Below are 22,194 nucleotides of genomic sequence, written 5' to 3'. Positions count from 1 at the left end.
ATACTTACGCGCTGCACTCTTGCTCTCGAACAGAAAAAAAAAAAAAGCATGTTGTTTTGAAAGGTTTGAAGTACAGGCATTAACTTCATCAGAAGAAATGCGAGCCACAGTATACGAAAGTAAAATTTTAAAAAAAATAAAATTCTCTGAAAAGTAAGATCAGTAAAGAATAAAGTAGGGGATTTACTTCTTTCAATTGATCTTTAGGGTTTCACGACAATTTCGGTTTTGACACAATATTATGTATATATTCTTGACTTTTTCCACATCCTCAACGCTTGGGATTAAAATCAGTGGTGAATTTAGGTTCCCAACTTGGGAGGAGTACCCCTTTACTCAGTCGATTAAAATATGATTAACGGTATCTTTCTGGATCAAAAGTTCCAATATATTTCAGGTAAAAACTTTCTTGTAGGCCTTATATCTGGAGAACTACATATAGTGTAGCCAACCCAAACTATCACTTAACTCATCCGCAAAAAATACGAAAACTCGATTTAAGGGCCGTTAAAAAATCTTGTGGTCCCTGATCAAAAAAAAAAAAAAAAAAAAAAAAAAAAAAAAAAAAAAAAAAAATCCAATATAAAAAATTCAAACATTTTCTTCTAAGCCTCATATCTCGAGAACTACATATACTGTAGCCAAATCCAAACTATCACTTAACTCAGTATGATGCACTTATTCCGTAAAAGATACGATAATTCAATTTGGGGGCCGTTAAAAAATGTTATCTCTCCTGATACAAAAAATCCAATATATTTCATTCAATCACATATTTTCTTGTACGCCTTATATCTGGAAAACTACATATAGTGTAGTCATCCCAAATTATCATTTAACTCAGTATGATGTGTTTATTTCGTAAAAAATACAGAAACTCAATTTAGGGGGCCGTTCAAAATTTTGCTACCCCTGACAAAAAACTAATTATTAGCCAATATCACAATCTTTTGATGCATTTTATTTTATTTTTTATTATTTTTTTAATTTAATTTAATTTATTTATTTATTTATTTTTTTTGTTCAGTCCTAAAATTCTTGGCCAAGACCGCAATCTTTTGAGCCAGTTTTTGGATCACTCCTAAAATTCTTGTTAAAGATATCAGATTTCCATGCAATATAGCGCATATTTTTTTTTGAGTTTCAGGATCATTTCCTGTACTGCATTTAAAGTCAATCGGGAACAACAGAAAGAAATTATTTCCTTATTCCAGAAAGTTTTTCTTTTTAATGATTTTTAACTTTTGTGAAAATTATTAGACTTTCACACAATTTGGTGGGTGTTCATAGAGGTTTTCACATAATTACAGCTTGGAGTTGACGTCAGTCAAACATGAAGATTCATTACTCCACCACCATGATTTTGAAAAAGGTTTTATAACTTTCATGAAAAAATTGAATATGGTAAAATTTAAGTAGTGTTGAACTAACCATGTAAGATGGGCTACGGTCGTTTCACAAGACGACGCCAATACAACACAATTGAGTTTTGCAAACTCCTCATTTCTTTTCGAGAGCGCTCTCAATATGGCCACATAGTCATTTTCACTGAAGAAGATAATAATAACAAAAAGGAAAATTAGTGCTTGGCAAAATTTTTTTACATGAACAGTAGTATTTTACAAAATAAACTGAGGGATTTGGTCAAAAAAACTTGATAATTTATACAAACCAAATTCTAACCCTAATTATATATAAAACTACATGAACTGACATAAAATATATGGGTACTTCTGGTTTACGTGGGAAGTTGAAATTTGGCATGATTGTACCTTTCCGCAACTAACCCACAGGAAAATTGCCAAAAATGAAAATTTTTAATTTTTAGGGTGTCTAAAGGGGGAATGAATAAATTTCCCAAGCGATTTACATGTTTTTTTTTTTTTTTTTTTTTTTTTTTGACTTACAATCTCATGTTTTAGGTACTTGGAATTGAAATAAAAACTTGAAATTCGGTATGCTTGTAAGTTTTCGTTAGTGTTACCTAAGTACAGTAAATCACTAAAAATAAAGAAATAAAAAATGCAACACTAGACTGGTTTTATGGGGAAATGAAAAATCTTCCCTATGTTATTTATATGGGACACCTTTTACACCTCAAAATTATTGGGCACTTCCTGTATGGTACAATGATTAAATTCTACATGATTGTAGGGTTTCGGACAAACTAACAAGAACATTGCCAAATAACAATAATAATAATAATAATAATAATAATAATAATAATAATAATAATAATAGTAAAGAAATAAAATAAAAAATAAAATAATTTTAATTTTTAGGGGGTCTAAAAAGGAGATGAAGAAATTCCCCATGTTATTTAAATGGTCTTTTTTTTTACCTATAATCTCATACTTTAGGTACTTGGAATTGAAATAAAAACTTGAAATTCGGTACGCTTGTACGTCTTCGTTAGCGTTATGTAAGTAAATCACCAAAAATAAAAATTTCCAACTTTAGAGTGGTCTTATAGGGAACTGAAAAATCTTTTCGTGTTATTTATGAGCCATCTTCTGAGTTGAGTTTGGGTTTAACGTCCTGTTCAGCAGCGAGGCTATATGAGACGTGGACCTACTGATTAACGTGGAATCCGAACCACATGAGCCCCCGCTGGGAATCGAACCCGGGTCTCCCACGCCAAAGGCGCGTACGCTAACCGTTTAGCCACGGAGGAGCTCTGGGGCATCTTCTACACCCCAAAATGTTTAGACACTTCTGGCAGCATCAGAACAATAAAATTTGGCATTATTATAGCCTTCCGGTACTAACTACAGGAAAATTGTTGAAAGTAAATATTTTTATTTTTTTAAGGAGTCTGGGGGGGGGGGGTATGAAGAAATTCCCATTCATTTAAATGGGCGTTTTCTTGGGATACAAAATTTTATCTTTTAGATAGTTGGAATAGGAGAAGAAACTTGAAATTCCGTAGAATTGTCGGTTTAAGAAGTACGAGGCTGTAGACCGAGTAAGTATAGGGGATTGGGGGGCAAAGCCCTAGCTAGCCGAAGGCTAGTCGTTATATAAAGGCAGTTGAAATTATAAATTAATGTGCAAAACGTATCTTCTCTCTACCTACTCGAGTTTCGCTTCGGGGGCGCGGTGGCTCAGTGGTAGAGCGTTCACCTCCGGTGTTTGGGGATCCCTAGTTTGATCCCAGCTCGCGCCGTGTGGACTTCGTGGTGGACAAACACCGTGCTCGTGGGTTTTCTCGGGGTTCTCCCGTTTCTTCTCACTTTCATCATTCATATCTCATAATCACCGTCTCCTTTAGCCTAACTGGCATAATCGTAGGACGTAAAATTTAAAGATTTCATTTCATTTCGAGTTTCGCTTTATTTATCTTTATTCAAAAAATTTATGTGCATAAAATGGCAATAATTATTACAATGAATAAATTATTTTGAGGAAAGTACATTAGGAAAATCAAAAAGTACAATGAGGATTATCAAGTTTTTGGATCACACCCCTCAATTCTACTATTACAAAAGATCATTATTATCAGCACAATTAGCAGAGACAAAAACTCATTCGCAATGATCTAGAGAAATATTGTGTGGTCTACGGCAATATCAGTTTATTCTTACAGTAAAACTACCAGCACCCTGATAACATTAACTTGAACTGATTTCACACAATATTGTCATCACTTGATAAGAGATTGTTACATAAGAAAACTACTAATAGCTGCTCACTCACTCACTCTATGTCTTACGGAACCCGAAGGTTCAAAGCATTCACACAATCACTCCATTAACTTCTGTCTTTAGCCAACTGTATAAAGTTTCTACTTTGTATCTCTCTTTCTATTGATAGCCGCTTCAGGTTTTAAACTTACTCGTTAAGTCAAGAAAGTGCGTCATAGTCTAACTACAAGATTCACTGAATTAAAACTCCTGTAAATTTCAATACTCATGTTGCATATTTTTTCACGTGACAAATACATAGAGCAAATACGTGTTCACTATATAATTTTGATTTCGGGTACATCAAGAAATATTAGGGGAAGGGGAGCGTTAATCTCTACATTTCACAGCTATACAAGAAGTTATTATCGAATCCTTCTAAACCTATGTATCTGTATTAAAGAATACAAAACAGTACAAATCTCCCACGGTTCGGAGAAAAATTGCACAAATAAACCTAATGCACTAACTAAAGGAGACATGCGTCCATGTTTTAATGAAATCCACTAATCGTAATCATGTCTACAATTTCTTCAAGTTGAAAATTTGACACTATCCTTTTGTGATACTACAAAGTTTAAATACCTGGATTACATGCACTTTGCGGAACGAAAAAAAGCTTCTACCGTCAGGAAAAAGGAATCTGGATTAGAAACAGGGTCAGAACAATATTTTAAAATAACTAGGAAAGTTCTCAGAAGCTACAGTTTAAGAAACCTTTACAGTTTCCCAGTATTCACGAGAAAACTTCTTATACGCATGGTCATCATCTGTATAGATGACTACGTATATACCTAAGTACTAGTTAAATAAATAAATAAATAAATAAATAAATAATAATAGTTATAGTTGTTGTTGTTTGTACTTAACACCCGAAGAAATTACAAAGTAAAAATTATCAACTTTATAATGGTGCAAAATGTGCAACATGTCAAGTAATTTCAACAATTAACCATTATTCATATTTTGTTCACTAGGATACTGTCAAATATGTACAAGATGTAATAATCACAAGCTTTACATTTTATTAAGTAACATTTGAGCGCAATTTTGTTTAAATATTGAGAATCTCAATTGAAATATATCGAGACCCATAGAATGTATTTTATTCTGTATCAAGTTTTCTTTGAAGTAAATCTTTTCGTGTATCCAAATGTTCCATTAGTTGGTAATTTTCAAAAATTACTTTTGTCAGTAGACTTTTTTTTTTAACAGTATTAAATTCCGAAAACAATTGATTAGTTACATGCAAAGTGGGGGATGTTATAAAGCATTCCTGAACAGAGACAGTGGAAACACATTTAATGGGTAAGATTCATGTTACAGTCTGCATGAGATTTGTCGAACGATTATGGGCACTTACGCTTAGTGATGTCAACCGAGCCGGTTGACACCACGGTTCAGCTCGGCTCAGGTGAGCCACTGGCTCGAGACGGCTCAGTTGGGGTGAGCAATCGGCTTGGCTCGGTTCGGCCCAGCTGAGCAGAGGGCTCGAGCCGGATCGGTTGGGTGAGCTGTTGATTCTGTTCACTTCTCGGGTCGGCTCGGTGGTGACTGAGCCGTGAGCCGACCGTTTCTTCTCTGTATTTATAACTAACTAACTAACTCTATGGCCTATGGAACCCGGAGGTTCAACGCCGCGTTCACAAAAGCTCTCCACTGACTTCTATCCTTAGCTAACTGCATCCAGTTTCTACTTTGTATTCCTATCTCTGCGAGATCCATCTTAATATTGTTCTCCCATCTGCGCCTAGGTCTTCCTAATGGTCGTTTTCCGATTGGTCTTCCAGTCAAGACTTTGAAAGCGTTTCTACTTTCTTCCATTCTAGTTACATGACCCGCCAACCTAAGCCTCCTAGACTTGACGACCCTAACAATGTTGGGTAAACAGTATAAATTATGAAGCTACCCTCTCGCCGAAGCACTCAATCAAACATACATCATACATATCCAGATTTAAATTCTATAGAAAAATATTATAATACTTACAAGTCTCCTGGATAGAAGAGCAGCAGAATATACTTTCCTTTGTAATCTTCGATCTTTATGTTCTCGAAGTGCTTACTCACTAAGGCTTCTGATACAAATAATGGAGTATCCTCAAAAATCATTGGAACTGCCATTGTTTTAACTTTGAAGAGAAAACAAGTAAATTGAGAAAATATACCCAATTTTCAAATATTTCAAACATTTTTTATTAACAATAATAATTTAGCGTATTAACATAGAACATTTAAAAATGGTGATGGATTGAGTTTAAAGTCTCGTTCAGCAGCGAGGCTATTTGAGACGTGGATCTTAATGTGGGATCCGAACCACAAGAGCTCTCGCTGGAAATCAAACCTGGGTCTTCCCGCCAAAGACGCGTACGTTAACCATATAACTACAAGAGAGCTCTAAAGATCTTTTAACAAGCGACCACTCGAAAACAACAAAACGTGTTCATAAGTAAGAAATTTTATTTACTTCACATTAGTGGCGACATATTTAAGCCGACAAAACTACATACCATTTAGATGAACCGATCTCCTTACATCAATCCATTGTTTCCAATAAAGTCAAATGTGCCTGTAACTTTGAAGCTATCCAGTGATTTATTCAGAATTTTGAACTTAGGGGGGTGTTCAAAAAATCTGCGGGGTGCAATCTTGCATTAAGGTCGTTTTTCCTTCTTTATTTCTTTCTTTTTTGGGGGGCGCGGTGGCTCAGTAGTAGAGTGTTCACCTCCGGTGCTTGGGGTCCCTGGTTCCATCCCAGCTGACGCCGTGTGGACATTGTGGTAGACAAACGCGGTGCTCGTGGGTTTTCTCGGGGTTCTCCCGTTTCCTCCCATTTTCTTCATTCCACCATTTCACTCATCTCTCATCATCACCGTCTCCTTTAGCCTAACCGGCATAACCGTGGGACGTAGAACTTCAAGATTTATATGTATTTTAAAATTCATTGATGCAACGAACGATTGCATTGGATTTCCTTCCTCAGCCAAAGCCATTTAGCGTCGACTTTCTCTTGTTTTGTGTGACGTCGAGATGAAATCGTTGGCAATCAATTGATCAAACGTTGTGACGATCACGGCCGCGTAAAGATTGATTTTCATTCAATCTTGCGTTGCGTACTTTGCTTGAAAATTTATCTTGTTGAAAGTAAGTTGTTTTCTTTTATTGGCACTTAAAAACAAGAATTCAAAGTCTTTTAAAAACCAAAATAGCAAGATTTTTAATGGTGTCTTCCCGTTCTGCCTAAAGGCCCTCCAGCACTTTGTAGAAAATATTTTAAATAATCTCATCTTTAGATAACGGGAATTCCCGTTATGCCTAAACTTTTGAGACGAGGAATTCTGTCCAGAGAGAGATTTCTTCAAGAGAATTTTCTTTAGTAATTGTAACAGATTCTGCGAGAAGAATAATTATTTCTTTAAGTTTTATCATAAATTGTAGATGTTATTCTACTTGTTCTTCTAAAAAAAATATACTAGATATAGTTCTGTTATTAACAGTGTTATTCACATCTATTTCACTAAAAATGAATGCGATTAAAAAAAAAAGTATACTTGCAGAGAAATGGAAAATTGATTGACAGTTGCAAGAAAGCTGTTTGACATTGTAGCTGAAACGAGGATAAAACAAACTTAGTTTGGTCTAGTATCAAGTTATTTCACAACAAAATTTTATTCAGTTTTCCAATAGTTCACCTCCTACATGCTAAGGCTCGCAGTCAGGGGCGTCTTTAGGATTTTAATTTTGGGTAGGCTCGCTCCCTCGTGTATGGATACATATGCACATTTGATTGAATAATTACAATAGGAAATTACTTTTACAATAGTGGTTGATGTTGTTTATTAAATAATTATTTATCATTAATATAAAAAGTGGAAAATATATTTACTCTTTATTATATCTTTTAGTGTTTATATATTTTTCAAAATTTTTGGGTAGGCCTACCCGGCCTACCCGCTAAAACCGCTACTGCTCGCAGTACGTAAAAGGTGCCACAGTTCACATCTTCAAGACATGTTTGATCATACATTAAGCAAACAATGCAAAACGATGCGTAAGACCTCCGATTATCTGACCTTTTGATTTGATTGAAACTACAGAAAACATACAAGTATTTCAATATTGATATTGATATTTTGTATTGCTGCTATTTACACTGACAATATAAATATGAAAATAGAAGTATATATGATACTATTGCATATAGTATAGAATTATGTATATAAGAAATCAGCTGATAAGGTGATGCCGAAAAAGGAGTTGTGATGTAGAACACTAACATTCTTTCTTAAGAGTCGCCTTATGCATCCTCTTGCATTGTTTACCTAATTTATGGCCAAACATGTCTTGAGGATGTGAACTGTAGCAGCTTTTACGTACTGTGACTCTTAGTATGTTAGAGATGAACTACTGAAAAAGTGAATAAAATCTTGATGTGAAATAATTTGATATTATACCCAATTAAGTTTATTTTATGTTCGTTTCAGTTACAATGTCAAACGGCTTTCTTGCAACTGAGTCAACCAATTTTCCATTTGCCAGCAGGTATTTTAAAAAAATCACATTCATCTTTACTAAAACGGATGTGAATAATATTGCTGATAAAGAACTGTATCCTCGTCATTTTTCCGAGAAAAACAAGAAGAATAACATCTAAAATTTATGATGAAACTTGAAGAAACAATTCTTCTTCTTACAGCTCTGTTAGAATTACCAAACAGCTTATTACGAATGCAGGACAAAATTCAAGAGGACAAACCCCAAGAAAATTCAGACAAAGCGGACTAAATTCAAGTGACAGAATCATAGGCGCAGATTAATAAAGGAATGATTATTTTTTCTTCAACTATTATGCATCTAAAATGTTATCTGAAATTTTTCACTTTACGAAAATAATATTTTAATTACGAAAATAATGCTGAAAACCCAATAAAAGACGTAAGACTGTTATAGTAAGTATACATTTCACATTTTGATCTTTGCTTTAAAAAAAAAAAATCATCAGTATTTCAGAATTAAAATAAATATTTATACGTTACTCAAAATAAAAAAAAAAAAAAAAAACTGCCATATGCTACCACAAAAGAACGACTTTTTTAAAATCACAGTTACTTTTCGTAATTAAAATGAATGGTCTTACTGTAATATGCTAAACGTATTTCAAGTGTATTAAATGTATAAAAAGGTATAATAAATAGGAATACACTTTTCATATAGGTATGTGTGAAAGTAATTAAAGCTAATCTGCCCTTTTATTGTAACATTTTTACGTTTTATTGAGTTTTCAGCATTTTAAAAAAAAGAAAAAGTTATTTCAGTTGAAAAATACAGATAAATTTTTAGAATATATGACAATTGAAGGGAAAAAATAGTCATATAGGATGTGCACTGGTACATCCAATATATATTCCTGTGATTTTGACCTTTAGATTTTGTCTTCGTCAGAATTTTCCTTGCATTTTGACAGCTTGTATTTCGTTCCCGCGCTCGTTACTACAGCCATTTTATACACGAGTTCCGATATGCATACTAACACGCTAGGAGTCAAGCTTTTTGGTGCTGCATTTCCCTGAAAATTTCCTTCTCACAAAGATTAGGCAGAACGGGAATAAAGATAAGATCATTTAAAATATTTTCTACAAAGTCCTGGAGGGCTTTAGGCAGAACGAGAATGAATCTTTTTAATACTGCACCCCCCTAGTTGGGGGTGTAAGGAATTTTTCCGGGGGTGTCCGAAAATTTTAGGGGATGCTGGGGGTGTAGATAAATCACTGAAGCTATCTCAGTTAGATTTTAAAATTAAGAACAGTTTTTTTCAAAACTTGCTAAATTTCTTAATGTATAAATGTTGTATATATTGCGATGTGATATATTTTTTTTTAACAAAACATAATTTTTGTCATATTTATAATATGCTGAAGTCTGCGTTTTTTTTTTCTTTTTTTTTAACTAACTTTCAACCCCTCAAAAATTATAAGAAGTTGACGGTTCGATTTTTGATACTGACCAAAGATAAATGGCCAGACCGGCACAAAAGGTGCTGGTAGGAGGAAAAATAAGGAGAAATGGCCAATCCAGTGATTTTTTTAGACGAACCACATTGAATTTTGCTAGTTAACAACCTGGACCGGAACAATGAAATATTATTATTCTACTTTCATTTAAGAAATTGTAACCACGAGAAAAAATAATTGCACTGTAGTAAAATTATGTTACTAAAACATTTGCATGCAAACAGAATTATTCACTTAAAATATTCATTATTTTAAATTGGTAAGACATTGTGCACTGGTAAGACAAACGACACATTGTAATAAATTTACTTTAAAAAAAAAATGATTTTAAAGTAACACCATAGGCTTACTTTACCTGTATAATAAGTACCAACACGTTAATTACTAGCACAAAAACTACTCTATTTTATTTATTTATTTATGCCCTGTGACGAAAATTAACGAGTATAAAAGTTACCGATAAAAGATAAAAAATCCTAGATGATTGCATAAATCCTGAAGAACTCAGCAGTTGCGCACTTTTCATTATTTTACATCACTGAAGGATTACTATATTGCCACTATTCCATCTAAGCACCGGATTTTGTAAATAATGAAAAAAATGCAAAAAGAGGTTGGACTCCTAGCTATGGTCCTTTATTTTTTCTTCACAGCGTCATTGCCTTCTATCCAGTTGTTTCTTGCCCATTGACTGACTTTAAGCTTCTTCCATCAACCACGGAGAAGGGGGAGGGGAGAAGGGTGGAAGACAAGGTATAGTTCTTCTCTTTTCCCAAACAGAAGAAAAAGACAACACTAAGACTCAACACTTATTACTGTGCATTACAATATAATTACTGTTCAATTACATTTACTAAACTAACGAAATTAACATCGGGAAATTCCCGTTTTTGCCTTCTACAAACTTCGATGAATAGCAACTGATGCAATAGTTATAATAAGCGATGAAATAACCAGTGAAGTTTAACGAATGAAGAGTTCGTTTTCCTTTTTTCCTTATACGAAACTCTCGCAACAAATATATAGGGTGTCTCAAAAGTTCCCTGACATGGGGTGATTCTGTTATTATCAGAGTTACAAAAAATGTAAGGAGGGAAACCGTCTAGAAATATAATGTTTTCAATCTAAAGTGAAGGAATTCTTTTAAATCGGACGAGCCGTTTGGGCTGTACACTCTTTATGCGTCCAATGTTAAATGAAAATCAAACGTTGCCATTTACCTGGACCAACAAGTAAGTGAGTGAAGTGAATGAAGTGACTGTCTTTTAAGCTAACGTGTAGATGGCCAGCCCCCAGTCACCATACTCTTACAAAATTTATCCACCTTCCGCTCCGCCCTGCACTCCTCCAGCCCCTCCATTAATTTCATGAGGTTCATTTCTTGAAATTACTCCTCGGACCTCATTTAATGTTATGCTGTCAATTGTGTTTGTTCACAAATTAACTGCATAAACCACATTTAAAACATAACAGAACTGTCAGATAGTACTCATCACAACAGAAACAAAAAGTTTGAACAGGTGACAGCCATTACGGAAATAGGTGTTAAAACAGATAGATAGGCTGGGGGAGGCAGAGCGGGGCGGGAGGTAGATAAATTTTGTAAGGGTATGGTGAATGGGGCCTGGCCATCGACCGTTAGCGCAAAAGATTGTCACTTCATTCACTTCACTCACTTATTTGTGGATTTAGGTAAATGGCAATGTTGCATTTACATTTAACATTGGGCGCACAAAGAGTGTACAGCCCAAACAGCTCGTCCGATTTTTTAAACAAAAACCCTTCACTTTAGATTGAAAACATCATACTTGGACACGGTTTACCCTCTTACATTTTTGTAACTCTGATAAAGCCTTGCTCTGAGATTTTTACAGTCATTTCTACCTCTATTAATATACCTATCTAATCTGTTACACATGTAATGGTGTGCACTTCATAATTGAAAACTAAAGCAAAGTGTTCCTACAAGCAACGGTAATTCTTATACTTGATACACTGAAAATGTAGTGAAAGTATTTAACTTCTAATATACAGTTTACACGTTCGAGAAAAAAAAAAGCCGAGAATGCTCCAACAGCATTGCCAGAACGAACTTAAAAAGAATGGAGAGATGGGGCGGAAAGGATAACTATGATTGTTCTTATATGCAAAAGTAAATCTTTTTTATCCGCATCTTCTTCTCTTTCTCGCAAAAGTTAGCAGAATATCATCTCTGTATGACTTACAGTTCTCAAGATATGGCTGCTTAAATATCTAGAAATTTGAACTTTTATGGCCAATATCTGGGGAACAGTGGCCAGTAGATAGTTAATCAGTGCGCACTGGTTACTATTTGGTATTAAAATGTTCACCATTCTCTTAGGTATTGACCAACACCAATATGATTTCTGAGTGACTTATGGTTCCCCAGATTTGGATCCTAAAATCTCCCGAAATCGGAACTATCTTTTGGCCAATATCACGAAATCAGTAAGTCATAGAGAGATGATATTGGTGTTAATCAATCTCTAATAGAATGTTATAAACATTTACGTACCGAAATTAATTGATGACCACTACCCAACTGGCCACTGAGCCAAACCACTGGCCAGTTGGACAGTGGCCACCGGTTACTATTTGGTACCAAAATATTTACTATCCTCTTAGGTACTGATCAACATCAATGTCATCTCTGTACAATGTATGTTTCCCGGGAATGGTAAGTCATAGAAAGATGATATTGTGTTAATACCTAAGAGTATGGTAAACATTTGGGTACCGATAATAATTGATGGCCACTGGTCAACTGGCAATTGGTCAAACCAGTGGCCAATTGGACAGTGGCCATCGGTTACTATTTGGTACCAAAATATTTACCATCCTCTTAGGTATTGATCAACATTAATATCATCTCTCTACAACTTATGGTTCCCGACCTATGGCTCGTTCAATATCTAGAAATTGGCTATTTTTGGCCAATATCACAGGAACGGTAAGTCACAGCAAGATGATATTGGTGTTAATTAATTCCTAATAAAATGTTAAACATTTTTCGTACCGATATTAATTGATGGCTATTATACAACTGGGCACTGGCCAAACCAGTGGCCAGTTGGACAGTGGCCACCGGTTACTTTTTTGTACACGCCTGTTCACAAAAAGCTGGAAACTCATTCAGAAATTAAGTCCAGAAAAGTGAGCCTAGATCCGTCACAATTCCCGCAGATCTATACACATGGAATTGCATGTTCCCGCCGTTCTTTATATAACACTAGCTGCACACCGTACTGTCATCCGAGCGATATGAAAATGTAAAAACAAAATCAAACTACTTATTTCTGAGATTAATATTGATTGCACACTTCATGCACAGTTCCAATATCCAAAATCAACCATTATTTTAAGTAGAAATTGTTGAACACGACAGAAAATGGATATCTAAACCTCTAAGTAGGAACCTGTGCTTGGAGCGATTCTATTATCAATATTATAACACAATCTCTTGTAAGTTGCGTCTGTGGTCAAGCGGGTTTAGTACTGCTACTGACATTTCTGAAACGAAGGGGACGGTTCGAGCCTCCGTGCGGAAAGTTAAAATTTTTCTTCCTTTTTTTTAAGTATATGAGAACATTTTTATAAATATAAATTTCTACTGTAAAGTGATTGGAAACACATTATCCGACGAACTGTCACTTTTCAAATCCCTGTCACATTTACTACCCCGCCATGTCCATAATTCATATACGAAAACGCTAAAATGAGAAATGTGAACACAGTTGAATACCTAAAACCACACGTCCAACATGAAAATTATTCATATATATATTTCGGGGGCCATCGCTAAGTTCATTCTTCGAAATGTGAACATTCTCCAAGATATTTCATTCACTTTACAATATTTTATTTGAATAAACATAAAAAATTTCGGGGGAAGAGGGATCAAGCCCGGAAGTCCCCTAAAATACACTTATATATATATATATATATATATATATATATATATATATATATATATATATATATGCTTGTATATTTTTGCATTACAAAAACTTAGGGTACAAAGCAATTTGAACAATTATTTAGAAAATATGTACTGCTAAAAATCGGATTAAATCGCAATGCCAGTAATCTGTAATATCTTACATTTGTATTTATTTACATTGAATGTGTGCTTGTTTTATACTGTATAGCATGAATATTAGCTGCTACTTTAGAAACAATTATCTATAATTGAATTTAAGTAGGAAATCAATATAGTTATTATAAGAAGAAGCTTGTGAAAATGAAGTGCATAATAATGGCTGTATCTGAAATAGATGTTGCGTAATGGTGTAATTGGTTACCCCGCCAGCTTTGGAATACTGGGCTCTTCAAACTGTCCATCCTGAGGGATGCGCAGAGTCGAGTCGAGACAGAATTTTCCTGACAAAATTCGAGTCGAGACAGCTCTTTCAATAGAAAAATATACATTTGTCGAGTCGAGACATCACTTTTACAGCATATTGTCGAGACGAGACGGCCTCAAATCTTGTCTCGTGTGCATCCATATCCATCCTACCTAGATAAAATCAACTTTGGATGCGAATATTCAATTTCTTTTAACGATAATTGTAATCTACGATACAGATTGAAGTAAGATATTGGCTTGAACTGCTTTATTACCCACTTAACCTTCGTATACTGCAATTATATCTAATTGTGGCACAAATATTTATTATTATTATTAGAATGTAAACACTGAAGAATATATATTAACACACAATGAGGAAGAACTCAATGCTCGTAGTAATTAACAAATTGGTTGCATGTTTATTTAAAATTAACTCTCTTGAAATCTAAATCATCATTATTAGAAAGAAAGCAAGAGAACCATTTTGTTAATTTGGACATATTATAAGAGATTGAGGAATGTGTATTTAATCGAACAGAAAATATGAAACTAAATGGAATGGCATGTGGAACCGAACTTGAAAGAGGATAGGATGTGTAAATGAAAAATGAAAGAAAGTAATGGTTAACAACAGTAGTCACTACTTACAGCAGATGAGTGAAATCTACCCCCCCTCCTCCACCCCAAAAATGTTCAACAATTCTGAAACATAAGGGCGTCACATTTTCTTCGTTTCCTGACAAAATTGAAAAATGGATTTTGCATATTGTTCGTCTATACCCTTTCAATATAGTTAGCTAACAAACCAAGTACGGTCGACTACTAGACGTCAAGTGAGTGAAATTTATATAGGAAGTTTCGATACAGCGTTCACCGAAGTGACGCAGTCGTGGTGCTGAAGCTTCTGGTAGGTCCTATTTCGTAATGGATTTTAGGTCAGTGAGATTTCTTTATATGTATCAGAAAGCTCTTTAACTCCATACTAAAGGCGTGTCGTATGATTTATTCAAATCGTCAGGTATTCGGACAACCATGAACCCAATTCGTTTTGCTTCACTGCTCGCAAGTTTAACTTGAAATAAATTCTTACTTTTCCACGGAAACACAAACTGTTTTAATGCTAACTTTATTATGGGTGAAATGTATAATTCTGCAAGTAATAAAAATTTACATGTCCATCTCAAAGATTCGATCCCTCGTCCTTTGGCTCAGCAGTTCGATACGTAAACAACTATACTAATTGTCGTTGTATAACAGCTTGCAGGAAAATCTGTTTGAACTGCACGAAGGAAATTGAGGAAACTGATTATAGCTGCATTGAGGCAACTACCATGTGCTCCCATGTATACATAATTTCGAAATACTTTATCCTTAAGTATTACAATGATGAATTGTTTCTACAGTACAGTTAATAACGGGTCAACATATCTTATTACACTTAAGAGGAAAATACAGATTTACAGAATGTTTTCGATTGTGAACGTTGGATTGTGCGTTCGAACTTATCATCTTTGGTTTACTGTTTCCCGAAGATACTCGAAGTTGAACTTAGGAAATGTTTGCCTCAAAAGACCAATATTACACAGTCCAAGTTTAAAAACTAGTTCTTATAGCAATTATAGTGATTTCCTAATTAAATTTAATTTAGAGTTACCCCGTGCCGTAAGCGTCGGTGGACCATCGATGGGTAACTAGCGACCTCTCGCCAAAAATTGATGGCCCCACTTCCGTTTCGAAAATTATACCACCAGTGGGCCATCGGTGGCAGAGACGCGACGAAATGCCAATGAATTACAAAATTACCTTACCAAAATATGTGAAATAGCCTATATGCATGATTCATTTACATTGAGATGAGTCTAAAAAGCACTTACAAAATAAGCTCCCCGGACAAAAAATTAGTCATTCCCCTGGGTACTTTCGTTAATACCGTGTAGCGCCGCCCCTGGCCTGGATAACCGCCTGGATGCATTCGGGAAGGGAGTTCACAAGGGTCTGCAAGGCCGTCACATTCAGTTGAACCCACTCACGGAGGATAAGATCACGCAATTCCACCAAACGTCGGGGATGCTTATGTCAACGTTTCACCCGCTGTTCCAACTTGTCCCACAGATTCCCAATTGGGCTGAGGTCCAGCGATTTTGCGGGCCATTCGAGGTTTGGTAGGGTACCTGAGTGTTCCTCAAACCTGTCACAAATGGGTCCAGCTCTGTGAACCCTGTTGTTGTCGTCTTAAAAAATGGGGGTGTATATAGCAAAGTCATCGCGAAGAAAGTGACTGAAGGGCAACACCTGCTCGTCTAGAATGTTCAAATAAACGTGCTGGTTCATGTTCGTGGACACCTCAATGAGTGAGCCCATCCCATAGTACGAAAAACACCCCCAGAACATGACAGACCCACCCCCGGCCTTCACCTGACCCTCCACACACTGCGAGTGAAATGCTTCATGTGGCCGTCGGTTGACACGACGCCGGGCGTCATTCGAATACAAGCAAAATCGTGATTTGTCAGACTATTTAGCACGGCGCCAGTGTGCTACTATCCATGCTTGATGATTATTGGCCCACTGCAGACGAGCAACTTTATCTGCATGTGTGAGCAGTGGCCTTTTGTGAGGTACCCGACTCAATATGTTCATTGCATGCAGTTCCCGTCGCAATGTTCTCTCGCTGACAGGTTGGACTGGGCCTGCACTCACGAACTGCAGTAATTCCTGGCGGTTTTGGAAGCGATTTCGATTCACAAGCCTGGAAAGCCGTCTTCGGGCCCGATCTGTGAGGATCTTTTTCCGACCACAGTTCTAGCGTCGTGTTTCATGGCCACGTGTGTTACGACTGCTTGTAGACACGTTGAACAGTCCGCCGCGAAACACCAACAAATCTGGCAACTTCCATGACTGTGTGGCCATGGGCACGGCCAAACACGATTGCCCCTTTTTGCCACTCCGTCACGTCCGCGCTCTTCCCCATCTTGCCGCACACACACCGCTTCGATCGGTTCTGTGTCACTCCATGGTAATGCCCTATGATCGCCTCGAGGCAGTGTATGCACGTTTGACCATGTGATTCGACCAATACGCCATCTGTACCTGTTTGCCGACGCATCCTTGCTCTCGCGCGGGGGTGACTAATTTTTTTTCCGGGGTGCTTATATATAAAGTTCTCCCGGAATGGCGCGAAACAGCAACCTTGTGATGTAGAAGCATGAGTTACTCTTGACCCCGAAGCTCACTTTAGGAACATTTGTCAGGAAAAACAAATATATAGTAATAAACGCATGCACATGTCTGGCGATAAGTCGTTTCGGTCCCTTCGCCGATTTTCCGCGACGAATCGAAAGACGGACCGAAAAGAAGTCATCGCCGCTACGTGGTGGTAACTGCAACACCCCTACTCTAGATGTATGTTTCAACACGACGAAACCCTGTCGCCAGGGACACACTAGCGGCAATCTTTCGATGCGTCGCTATATCGACGATCGACATTTATCGGCAAGTGGGCCACTAGATATTGGCGACGTTAACGGCATGGGGTCAAGTTTCATCTTACAAATGTGAGATATTCTATTTTTGGCATAAATTTTAACTCCTCTCCTCTGTTAGGATACGCATCTTAATAAAAATGGCGTGACAACAAGCCAGTCCGCGCATGGCACCCTAAAATGTTCTAGGAGGGGCTATCTTCATGGTTGCTATATATTATGTTTGGTATTTCTGTTTGTATACATTTCGTGAGTCAGAGGGGGCCCACCCTGCCCCCTTCGGGTGCCCATGAGTCAGAGGTAGGTGAAAGTGTTAACTAATAAAAATCATTTCAAACGGTTAAGCCATTTTTAGTTCTGATAGACGACGTCCTTTCCATTTATATCCTATGTAGATAGATACAGATTAATAGCATTATTACTGTCTTATTATTTATTTCGTTTTTACCATATACTTTTCTTAACGTTTAAGTCCTTTAGGCTAAAGAAGACGGGTGATTCATGCAAATAAATTCTAGTTCAAGTAAAATTTTAATGGACCCTTAACGGGAATTGAACCCACGAGTATAAGACCCAACAACGAACGCGCTAGGCATTAGATATTAAAACATAACTGACTTACCGAACGTTCCTCAGTAACTGATTTTTTTTATTTGTAATTGTTTTACTCGGTTTTATAGTTTTACCAGTATCTCTTTAACAACAGGGGCACGAACACAATTATCACAGATAGGTAAAAACACAAGCCTCTCCCAGCGGGAATAGAGCCCGGTACCCCGTACACCAAAGGCGCACGTGCTAACCACTGGACTATCTGTGTAGGGTAAACAAAGGAGCAGAAATATATATTGTACATTCCGACGAAACGCAAACGTCCCAATGAAAGCAATATTAAAGGAAAAATGGAAAAACTTAGTGAGCTCTTGAAAGAGCTCGAAGGTCACCTGGGTTTGAAGACAAATCTTTATTCGGGTATTAATATCTCGTATAATCGCCGTTAGCTTCGATGACGCATTTTAATCTTCTTGGTAATGAGTTAACCAAGCTAGCGACATATTGAAGTCCCTGTGCTATTTTTTTCCACGCGTCAGAAACTAGCTCCCAAAGTGCGTCAGCTGTCCTTGGTGGGGGATCAGGCCAATTTTCGTGTAGAGTTCTTGTAACTTACGCCCATAATTTTCCATTGGGTTCAAGTCCGATCTTCTTGGAACCCAGTCGACTAGCTTAACATTGGGTTCCTCTTGAAACCAGGCTTGAACTAGATGGGAATCATGTATTGAGCTATGATCCTGTTGAACTTCTACAATGCCGTCTTCAAATAAATTTCTCGCAGCGGGGAGCAAGCCATACTGCACAATATCCAGATACTTCTGGCTGCTCAATCGGCCTTCTATACGGTGTAACTCACCAACTGTATCCTTACACAGCCATCCCCAGCAGTGAATAGTAACATGCCCCATTCGATGCGTTCTGTGCATGTACTGTGGATCGTAACGTTTTCCTGTGGGTCTATACACAAGTCGAGGACCATCATTTGCTGAAAAGAATATATTTTCGTCTGTGAAGATTACATGATCCCAGTTACGACCAATATTTGCCTCAGCAAATGCTAGTCGATCAACTTTATGACTATCCGTCAATTGCTCCTTACACGCGGCTCGATATGTGTGAAATTCTGCATCTTTAAGGCGTCGCCGAGCGGTGAGGAAGGAGCCAGGACAACGAGACGCTATCACTAACTGCCGGGATGACATGAAAGAATTGCGACGGCTTACATCAACTAGGGCCCGGTCTTGTTGTGGGGTTGAAACCCTTTGAAGGCCAGTGCCAGGTTTTCTAGACACGTTACCTGTTTCTGAGTATTTCTTCCACCAAATATATGCTGTAGAACAGGGAACACCAAGACGTTCGCTAGCTTGTCTCACACTCATACCACCGTATTCAACAAGAGCAGTAAGCTACTCGCGAATGTTGTGACCACGATAAGCCATGACTAATGAATGAATTGCAGCTGTTTGGCTGTAGGTGATTTCGTTACTCGTAGGCTTAAGTGGAGAAACTCGTCTGCTGCGACAAGGCATACATCATGTTTTCGTAGTTCAGCATTTTTCTCGAAAGTGTTGCACAATTGTGTGACACACACAACACACACACACACACACGTATATATATATATATATATATATATATATATATATCTCAGGAACATGAATAATTTACATTTTTGACGTCTGTGTTAACGTTTTCATACTTGAGTTCTGGAAATGGCGGACTAGTAAATATGACAGAGATTTGAAAAGTGACAGTTCGCCTGACTGTTTTTCCAAGCACTTCAAAGTAGAAATTTATAACAATGTTACCATATATTTAAAAAAAGGAAGAAATAAAAACGAACTTTCCGCACGGAGGCTCGAACCGTCGCCTTTCGCTTTAGAAATTTCAATCAGCATTACTAAACCCGCTTGGCTACGGAAGCACTTAGAAGGAAATGCGATATCATGTTGATAATTGTATCGCTTCAAGCACAGGTTGACACTTGAAGTTTTAAATAGTCATTTTCGATTTTTTTCAGTAATTTCTACTTAAGATATTGATTGTTTTTGCATATTGAAACTGTGCATGAAGTGTGCAATCAATATTAATCTCAGAAATAAGTAGTTTGATTTTGTTTTCACATTTTTACATCACTCGGATGACAGTACGGTTTGCAGCTAGTGTTATATAAAGAACGGAGGGAAAATGCAATTCCCTGTGTATAGATCTGTGGGAATTGTGACGGATCTAGGCTCACTTTTCCGGACTTAGTTTCTGAACTAGTTTCCAGCTTTTTGTGAACAGGCGTGTACCAAAATATTTATCATCCTCTTAGATATTGATCAACATCAATATCATCTCTCTACTAGTTATGGTTCCCGAGCTATGGCTCGTTAAATGTCTGGAAATTGGCCATTTTTGGCCAATCACGAGAACGGTAAGTCATAGAGAGATTATATTTGTGTTAGTTAATACCTAAGAGAATGGTAATCATTTTGGTACCAATAATGATTGGTGGCCACTCGTCAACTGGCCATTGGCCAAATCAGTGGCCAGTTGGACAGTGACCAATTGTCACTGTTTGGTACCAAAATGTTTACCATCCTTTTAGATATTGATCAACACCAATATGATCTCTCTATGACTTACGGTTCCCGAGATATGGCTCCTTAAATCTATGGAAGTCGGCCATTTTTTGGCCAATATCTCGGGAACGGTAAGAGTGACGCGAAAAATTTAATCTCTTTCTCTGATAGTCTATCGAATGCAGTGTTCAAAATTGAAAAAATCGCAAATAACAGACAGACAGAGAATTCAGTAACGAACTTTTTAAGTTCGTTGAAAATCGTTAGTAACATTAATCACTATATATATATTAATGCTGGCTGAAATAACAAGGTGACAACCGTTGACGTGTCGTTAGACTTTAACACAGCACTAATAATTACAAAATGTAACCTGTAACTAATACTCGCTTCTCAAAATTCAGGCACTTCTTTGAATACGAAACTAGTCAATGTTTCAAACGGAAGACTAATGCACTAAAAATTTAACTTCTGAGCAACTACAATCTCTTTTCAAATGGAAAATGCTGTGTTTGAAAAAGAACTCCCTAGTTTTAATGTGTCCTAGCATCTGTACAAAGTGACATACACTATTCTAGTTTGTGGTTTTTGATTCATCAACTCTCCAAGTTTGGCTCCCCTGTAATTGGCAGGCCTGCTTGACCTTGAGACGGCACCAGTGCTGTTTTTCTTTCCTCTGTTTCCTCAGTTCATTCCAGGCAGGCGTGCAGTGCAGAGCAACTCAGCAACAATGTGTACTCCGCAACAGAAAGCGCAGTATGTTATTTGGCTTGTGAAAACTGAGTCAGTTGTAACAGTGCAACGTAATTTTAGACGACAGTATGATTGTGAACCACCTACAGCAAAAACTATCCGTCATTGGCTAAAGTCTTTCGAGGAAACCGGTAGTGTTTTAAAAGCAAAATCACCAGGTAGACCGAGAACTTCTGAAGATGATGTTGAACAGATCCGTGTTTCTTGTGTTCGGAGCCCGAAGAAGACATTGGCCAGAGGTAGTCTACAATTAGGAGTGCCTAAAGGTACTGTGTATGATGTTGTGCGTAAGACTTAAGTTGCGCGCCTACAAATTGCAACTATTACATGAAATTAAACCTACTGATAAAATCAAAAGGTATGAGTTTGCTGCTGACTTTCTACACAGAATTGATGTCAATTTTTTTAAAAAATATTCTCTTTTCTGATGAGGCTACATTTCATGTCAGTGGAACAGTTAATCGTCATAACTGCAGAATTTGGGGGGCAGAGCATCCACACGAAGTTATTCAGCATCAACGTGACTCTCGCAAACTTAATGTCTGGTGCGGTTTGATGGAAGATCGTGTGATTGGTCCTTTCGTTTTTGTAGAAAAAACAATAAACGGGGACGTTTACTATGACACGCTGACAGAGTACGTCTTTCCCCAAATGGACGATATTCAGGCGGAAAAGGGGCTTGTTTTTTTCAACAAGATGGCGCTCTACCTCATTACAGCAACCATGTGCGTGCGGCTCTTGACACTCGGTTTCCAGGAAGGTGGATAGGCAGGGCTGG

General features: G+C 37.0%; 1 protein-coding gene across 4 annotated transcripts in view; it reads right to left on the bottom strand.

The window, feature by feature from the left end:
• Positions 1–22,194, bottom strand: part of LOC145688204 (uncharacterized) — a 272,126-nt gene that overhangs the window by 6,132 nt on the left and 243,800 nt on the right. For 3 of the 4 annotated variants that reach the window (XM_081762090.1, XM_081762089.1, XM_081762088.1), the window contains 2 exons: positions 5,673–5,814; positions 1,432–1,548 (listed from right to left, as the gene is read on the bottom strand). In XM_081762090.1, coding sequence (XP_081618216.1) covers positions 1,432–1,548; positions 5,673–5,814 — 259 coding nt within the window. The remainder of the gene's footprint in view (positions 1–1,431; positions 1,549–5,672; positions 5,815–22,194) is intronic. The other variant, XM_081762091.1, reaches the window with a different exon arrangement.

The sequence above is a fragment of the Thermobia domestica genome, chromosome 6 (assembly GCF_964235325.1).
Source record: "Thermobia domestica chromosome 6, izTheDome1.hap1.1, whole genome shotgun sequence".
Lineage (NCBI taxonomy): Eukaryota > Metazoa > Arthropoda > Insecta > Zygentoma > Lepismatidae > Thermobia > Thermobia domestica.
The sequence above is the reverse complement of the archived record's forward strand: the minus strand, read 5'-3'. Positions and strand labels throughout refer to the sequence as shown.